The sequence below is a fragment of the Daktulosphaira vitifoliae genome, unplaced genomic scaffold (assembly GCF_025091365.1).
Source record: "Daktulosphaira vitifoliae isolate Bord-2020 unplaced genomic scaffold, ASM2509136v1 Scaffold_3, whole genome shotgun sequence".
Classification (NCBI taxonomy): Eukaryota; Metazoa; Arthropoda; class Insecta; order Hemiptera; family Phylloxeridae; genus Daktulosphaira; species Daktulosphaira vitifoliae.
In genome coordinates this window covers 26,112,478-26,120,269 of record NW_026099574.1, presented here as the reverse complement: position 1 = coordinate 26,120,269, position 7,792 = coordinate 26,112,478, and the positions used below count along the sequence as shown (strand labels likewise).

General features: G+C 25.5%; 2 protein-coding genes across 2 annotated transcripts; both read left to right on the top strand.

Annotated features, from left to right (window-relative positions):
• Nucleotides 1-2,155, top strand: LOC126902095 (E3 SUMO-protein ligase ZBED1-like). Its single transcript, XM_050679119.1, has 2 exons — nucleotides 1-313; nucleotides 591-2,155. The coding sequence occupies exons 1-2, from the start codon at nucleotides 184-186 to the stop codon at nucleotides 2,153-2,155; spliced, it is 1,695 nt and encodes a 564-aa protein (XP_050535076.1). The 5' UTR covers nucleotides 1-183.
• A 595-nt stretch (nucleotides 2,156-2,750) lies between these two features.
• LOC126901835 (E3 ubiquitin-protein transferase MAEA) lies at nucleotides 2,751-7,792 on the top strand. Its single transcript, XM_050678657.1, has 8 exons — nucleotides 2,751-3,014; nucleotides 3,508-3,699; nucleotides 3,771-3,990; nucleotides 4,048-4,231; nucleotides 4,296-4,387; nucleotides 6,640-6,790; nucleotides 7,234-7,429; nucleotides 7,505-7,792. The coding sequence occupies exons 1-8, from the start codon at nucleotides 2,976-2,978 to the stop codon at nucleotides 7,604-7,606; spliced, it is 1,176 nt and encodes a 391-aa protein (XP_050534614.1). The 5' UTR covers nucleotides 2,751-2,975; the 3' UTR covers nucleotides 7,607-7,792.

Here is a 7,792-nt window from a genome sequence, read left to right as displayed (position 1 = left end):
ACCACAAATCACTATTTTACTGTTAAATTTTAAGAGGGAAGTGTTGACGATTTTTGACTGTATTTTCCAAGTATAATTTTAAACAATCTTGCAAGTCATAAACAGTTAGCACCCAGTTTGACACTCGTATATTTTTCGATAATTTAAAAAGTATTGCGAAATATTTTCTCAATTTATTTAAATATGAGACCGGGCTGTAAACAACGTTCCGTTGTATGGGATCATTTTAAAAAACATACTGACGGTAAAACTGTTACGTGTCAAATATGTAAAAAGGATTATAAATATTACGGAAACACGACAAACTTAAAAGGTTGGTACTTAAAAATTATAATCTTTTAATAAGGGTTTCCAGAACTTTTAAATTAGGTATAAGGAATTATCTATTTGTTTTCCCTTTCCCTTTGGATTTATTTCAATCAGCATAATTTATTAATTTTAATAACTGCATTTCACATATTTTATCAAAAATTCCTTTCCTCGTCCCGTAATTTGCGTTTTTTTGAAAATAAGACTATATATGAATTTTAAAATATTAAGGTAATAAATACTAATTTCACAATTTTTGTATCTTTTTAAATTTATAATAGAACATTTAAATCGAATACACCCAACCAAACTCAATCCGATCACTCATAATGAAGATGATCCAGATAACCAATTAATACAGACTACCGAAAATACATTTAGTCCCTCAACTTCAGCAATTTCTTCTAATTTATCATTTCAACATTTAATTTCATCGCAATTTTCTGAGCCACCATCAAAACGGCCTCGCCAACTAAAACTTTTTAATTCGACAAAAGTAAATGAACTTAGTGATTCTGATATTAAGGCTATTAATAAATCTTTAATTAACATGATTGTCGCTGATTATCAACCACTCTCGTTAGTAGAAAACGTTGGATTTATTGAGTATAGTAAAAAATTGCAACCACTTTATTCTATCCCTAGTAGAAAAATATTAACTTCGAAATTATTGCCACAAGAATATAATGTTATACTTCTTAAAATAAAATCTATTCTTCAAAATGTAAATGATTTATCTATAACAACAGATATGTGGACATCCGATTCCAATATATCATATATAACAGTGACGTGCCATTTTATTTTTGACGACCAATTATATTCACCAGTAATTGCAACTAAAGACGTTTTTGACAGACACACTGGTCAAAATATAGCCGCTACACTTACAAATATTTTTAATGAGTGGAATATAACAAATAAAATAATAACTGTGGTATCAGATAATGGGTCAAATATTAAAAATGCAATAAACGAACACCTTCTTAAACACCATCATCCATGTGTAGCACACACACTTAACTTGAGTATGAATGAGGCAATAAATGGAAACTCTGATATAAATCAAATTTTAAAAAAATATAGGACGATAGTAGAGCATTTTAAGCACAGCAGCAACGCTACAGAAAAACTCAAAGATTTTCAATTACAAATGAACTTACCTCCATTAAAAGTTAAGCAAGATGTGCCCACTAGGTGGAATTCTAGTTTAATAATGATGGATAGACTTGTAAACATTAAAGTCCCTCTATCTGCAACTATGTCAACTTTACCTCGTGCTCCAAATTATTTAAATGCGTCAGAGTGGGAGATAATATTAGATTGTACTCATATTTTAAAGCCATTTCCAATTATGACAGCGGAATTATCAGGCGAAAAGTATCCAACATTAAGCGTGGTAATACCACTTATTAGAGGTCTTCAACATATTTTAAAAAACTTGAAAACAGAAACTGATATTGGGGATGTATTTAGAAATATGTTGATGGATATAGTTAGTAGACGGTTGGGAATTTTAGAAAAAAATAAAATTGTTGCAAAAGCAACATTCTTAGACCCACGGTTTAAAAAAACTGCGTTTGGTTTACTTGAAAATGCTAGTAATGCTCAAAAATGGGTAAGCGAAGAATTGACAATGATGATTAGTACAAATACTGTAATGGAAAATGAAATGAGTACAGCTGAATCTACTATAGAACCCGCGTTAAATAGCACTAATAATACAACAACATCACTATGGGAGCATTTTGATAATAAAGTCACTGAAGGCAAAATTACATCGAGTCCAAATATAACTTCCACTTTAATAATACGTCAATATTTAGATATGCCACTTAACAGGTAGATTTTTTTATAATTCAGAATTTACAGTATTTTAGACCAACAGATTAATTCAAAATATAGGTAATAATTATTAAATAAAAAAAATAACAACTTGTCTTTTATTTAAAGCACTTATTAATAATGCATTATTAATATATTATTGTTATTATTATTCCTAAATTATAGTTTAATATAATAATTATAAATAAACACAAACAAATAAAAAAAGCAAAATTAAATTAATAATTATTTACTATAGGTATATTTATTCATATTTCGAATAATTTTTCGATTCTCTCGATAAATAATAATAGTTGATTATTCTTATCATACGAGCAGACGATTTTAACTTCGAGTGATTTTTCGAGAGATTCACTCGATTATGAAAATGTCTCGATTACTAATCATTCGATTATCGAAATCATTCGATTATGCCCATCACTAGTTTAAATACAAATAATTGTCTAATAATTTCGTATTGCAACCCAGATCCAAGAAGTTTAATGGTTTCTCCTTATCTATTGTAATGTTTTCATTTAGTATGTGACGTCACGCTATATTATGGTAATGGTTTGCAATACTTGTTTCGTCATAATAGATATAAACAGCTGCTATCGATTGCCTTAGATCTTGATACCTAAATAAATATCAAATATAGAATCCTCTGAATTTTAAATTGTACAATCATTTATTTTGCTTACTTATTAAAGACTTCACAAATAACTTAGTGAATTGTAATATTTTATTAAGTTTTATGAGATTGTTTTTAGATCTGGAGTCATGATTGTTAAGAAACTCGTGCATATTTCTGAAATTTAATTGTGTATTGAAAGTTGTGTAAGATGGCCGATTTAAAATCATTGGAACATCCAACATTAAAGGTAATTAGTTGTTATAAATTTATTATCTTACATTTATCAAATTACTTTTAATTATTGTGTAATGATACAAATAACTCAATTATAATAGGTATTAGATTATCTAGCTCAGCCATTAACGTGTTGTTTTTTGGTGTGTAGGTATTGGGATTCAATTCCATTGTGCTAGGTAATAGTTTTTTTAAAGAACGTTAAATATACAAGAAGAAATTGTTATTTTTTTCTTCCAAAATTTATTTCAATTTTGATAAAATATCTTTTTTAAGACTTTCCTCCTAAACTTTGTCCACTGAAAAATGAAAAAATTTTTCATAAGTTATTTTTCACAATATTCAATATTTAATATTTTACATTTCATACATCTTCATTTGATGTGTAACTTTTATCATTATACATATAATTTTTTTATTTTTATTAGTTATCATGTATATTCACTAAAATTCATAGAAAAAATTATTTAATCATTGTATTTAATTTTGTTCATTATATATTTTAGGTTCCTTACGAGGTTCTCAATAAAAAATTTCGTACAACTCAGAAAATACTTGATAGAGAAGTTTCTCACTTTCAAAATGCTGTTCAAGAATTTGAACGTGATTTATCATCAGATGTGTCAATGACAGATACTACTCGTATTACTAATTTACTTTCTGGCATGGTAGAAAAACTCAAAGTGTTAAAAAGAAAGGTTTAATGAAACTTAATATTTTCATATGTTTGATTTCGTACAGAGTATTTATTATTTATTATTTTTAATAGGCTGATGAAGGTATAAGTGATGAATTACAAGCTGGAATGGTATGTAAAAAGCGTTTAGAACATTTAAAAGAACACAGTTCTCCATGTGAAGCAATTGTACAAAATTGGCGTCGGCGTCGCTTAGATCGTATGTTAGTAGAATATTTCTTGAGATGTGGATATTATAATTCTGCAAACAAATTAGCCAATTTCTCTGATCTCAATGATCTAACTAATATTGGTATGTACAAATAATTTTCGTAATCCTTTGATAGTTCACCTAATGATATATTTCTAGACTTATTTATGATATCAAGAGAAGTCGAACTCTCATTAGCAAATCATGAAACAAACAAATGTTTAGCATGGTGTCATGATAATCGTTCAAAGTTACGTAAATTACATTCTACAATGGAGTTTAATTTAAGAATACAGGAGTTCATTGAATTAGTTCGTCAAGATAAACGTCTTGATGCTGTAAAGTGAGTAATAAAATAAATTTAAGTTAACATTATTTAACAAATATTTAATTTTTTTTTTTAACAGACATGCAAGAAAATATATTTCAACGTTTGAAGATACAAGAATGGATGAAGTACAACAATGCATGGTACTTTTAGCCTTTCCTGTAGATACAGGTAACATATAAAACATTGCTATTATAAATTAAATTTTTTTTTTGATAAATTATACTATTTGCTAGGTATTAGAATATTATAGGTCTTTATAGTCAAAATTATTGCAATGAAAAAATCGTCTTACTTAAGTTTATAGTTGTTAAGTTTGTAGCTAATTTTTTTAAAAAAATCAAATGATTTAAAAACAATTTTTAAGGCTCTGAAATAAACTAAAGAGTAGTTCATAGAATTTATGTAAAACACATTTTATTTAACTAAAATTTAGTCTATTTAACTTCCATAAGCTATCAATTTCTATAGTTAAGTTTATAGGTTTATAGTTTACTAAAACCTTTAAACTTTTACAAAAAAAATGAAAAAAGATTTATTATGATTATAATGTAGCCATATCCTTGGAAATTAATCTAACCTACTAATTTTTTTTATTTAATTTGAGAATAAAAGAATTTTTTGAACAATTTTTAGTCTAGTACATTATGCGTTATACATATAAACCAGTACAAACAATGCTCAACTTCACTTCATACTTTTTCTATGTATTGAAATTCTTGTAACTCAATGAGTACCTGTCATAAAATGTTATCAACTCATCAAAATTTTTTGTTAAAAAAATTACTACTTTATTTTATTAGAAACAAATAATAAAAAATATGCTTTAAATGTTGTTCAAAACTGTATAAATTACTAAAAAAGTAAAGTTTCCTAAAGTTGTTATCATTATTTTTTTTATTAAAAATGGCTTTTTTCAGTTTTTGAAAAAATAAAAATATGTATTTTATAATTTTTTTTATTAGTGATAAATAATAAAAAACCCAGCACAGGGGGGTCGCGGCACAGTTGAGTCGTGGCATAGTTAGGTCAAGTATAATGATATCTGACAGTGATTAAAATCACTATCATAAAAGACACTTCGATTCAAATCTGTAGATTGTGTTTAATTTAAAAAATTGGTGGATTATTTCAAAAGATACATGATCTGCTATTTCCTTATTTATATTCTGATTAAAATATAGTATGTCAAATAAAACAGGGATATAAATATTATTTCTCATAAAAAAATTGTATTAACCCATACATTTTTCAATAAGTTATAGTATTATAAAGTTAAAAATGTAAAATATAAAATCGAGAATTTTCACACAAAAATAGCATTTTGTATTTCTATTTTCACCGTGAAGACAAAATAAAGTCCGAAATTTGTTTTTTTCATGATAAAGTATAATACATTAGCTTTAATTTAAGGTTTATATAAAAGTGTTAGCTTTCCCGAACACTTTTAACAGTTCAGTTGAAAAACTTAATTTTTTGTGAAGAAGTTGTCATTTTAAATCCCCTCTGTGGGCAGGTTAAGGGTCAGATTTATAAAAAAAATATACCAAATGAAAGGTAAAAACATCATGCATCTATAACAAAAAAATTACATTGATTTGGTCATTTTTAAAAAAGTTATGGCAGTAAAAAAAATTTCAAAAATTAGCGATTTTTAAATTTGTAATTTTTTTTGGATATTTTCCCCATTTATGGGAACGAGGGAAATTTTTTTAATTTTTGAGGGTAATTTCTTCGACTAGATACAATTTCTGATATTTTGACATATCGTTGAAAGAAATCGGTTCGGTGAGAGATGAGAAAAAGTGGTAAAAGATACAATAATAAAAAAAAAAACACATCATAGTAAAACTAATACCTTCTCAGCTTCACATCAAAACTAAAAACTGAAAAACATGCTTTTAAAGCATATCTAACTAAAAAGTTAAAAATAATTTAAAAAAAAATTATTGGAACAAAAGTTATCATATGATTTATCAGTTAAATCTGCTTTACTCTGTTTAATTTGATAAAAATTATCATATACAACATTTATTTATTTAGATAATAATAGGTAAATTAAGTTATTATATATCACTGAATGAATACAATAATTAAGTATAAAACTTTTTTTAAATTATGAATTATACAAGCTATGTATTGGTAGCATGTATAATTTTATGACATTAAAAATAATAAAATATGTTTTTGAGAACTGAATAATTATGAAGAAATAATAAAAATTACTATTTGAATAAGGTCAGAGATAACTTTGTGTATTTACACTCCTGGGCAATATTATAAATACAACTTTTATGTTTTTTGATAACCTAAGAATGAAAAAATTTTTAACTAGGCAATTGTTTAGATGGTTCCTCTTCCAGGTGTCCCTAAGTTATCTATTAAAATTTTAATGTAATAATATTTTATATTTTTTATTTTAGAAATATCACCTTATAGAGAAATGTTTGATGAATCCCGTTGGCAACGATTAATTGAACAATTCCGACAAGAAAATTATAATTTATATCAACTGTCTTCTCAATCTGTGTTTACAGTTGCTTTACAAGCAGGGTTGTCTGCTCTCAAAACACCATATCCTTTTAAAAAAATTTTAAAGTTAATATCTAATGCATTAAACTTATTAGGTTTGAACTTAAGTTTTCTATTTATTAACTTAAACAAAATTGTTTTTTTTTTGACCAATTTTATTGTAACTTAATATTTTAAATAGTTTAATTTAACAATATATATAATGATATATTATTTAAGGTTTATAATAAATATTCATAGAATACAACTTTTAATGCTATGTTAGATTAATATCAAATCAAACCTTATTAAATCTTGCTATTTAGGTATTTAAATTAAAAATGTTTGTTTAGGAGAGTTAATAATTTAATTATCCTAATGACTCTTTTTCATTATTTTAGCATTATATTTATTGATTATTCTTTTATAATTTATAAAATAAATGTTATTTAGCTACTTAGAAGAAATGTTTGCATCACTAAAAATTTGACTTAATTTAAGAATACTCAGTGTTACAGTGAACAAAAAGAAGCTCGCAATGCAAGTTGTCCTGTATGTCAAGAATGGTTCAATACATTAGCAAAGCCATTACCATTTGCACATTGTAGCCAATCACGTTTATTCTGTTCTATTTCAGGACTCCCTTTAAATGAACATAATACTCCTATGGTATTACCTAATGGTTATGTTTATGGTGAACAGGTAATATTTTACTAAATAATTAAGTGAGTTGATTTTGATAAAGCAATTGAAATTAAAATTCTAATTCAATTTTAGGCTTTAGTTGAAATGGCAAATCAAAATAATGGACAAATAATATGTCCAAAAACTAAAGAATTATACTGGTTAAAACAAGCAGAAAAGGTTTATGTAATGTGAAAATAAATGATAGTACTGTTTAATTTTACTATGTGCCATAAATATCTACTCCAAACTTTAAAAAAAATCATTCGCAAAACAGTAATTTGGCATTTTATTTATTGCATATAATATTATATTACATTATAATCTATAATTAATTATATATATATTTTTTTTTAATGACAATTTTGTGGAATTTTCTGT

Bases quoted from the DNA above. Each gene is read 5' to 3' on its own strand.
- LOC126902095 (XM_050679119.1), top strand. From the start codon at position 184: ATGAGACCGGGCTGTAAACAACGTTCCGTTGTATGGGATCATTTTAAA. The intron at 314-590 runs GTTGGTACTTAA...AATTTATAATAG, and splicing joins AAACACGACAAACTTAAAAG to AACATTTAAATCGAATACAC.
- LOC126901835 (XM_050678657.1), top strand. From the start codon at position 2,976: ATGGCCGATTTAAAATCATTGGAACATCCAACATTAAAG. The intron at 3,700-3,770 runs GTTTAATGAAAC...TATTTTTAATAG, and splicing joins TCAAAGTGTTAAAAAGAAAG to GCTGATGAAGGTATAAGTGA. The intron at 4,388-6,639 runs GTAACATATAAA...TTTTTATTTTAG, and splicing joins AGCCTTTCCTGTAGATACAG to AAATATCACCTTATAGAGAA.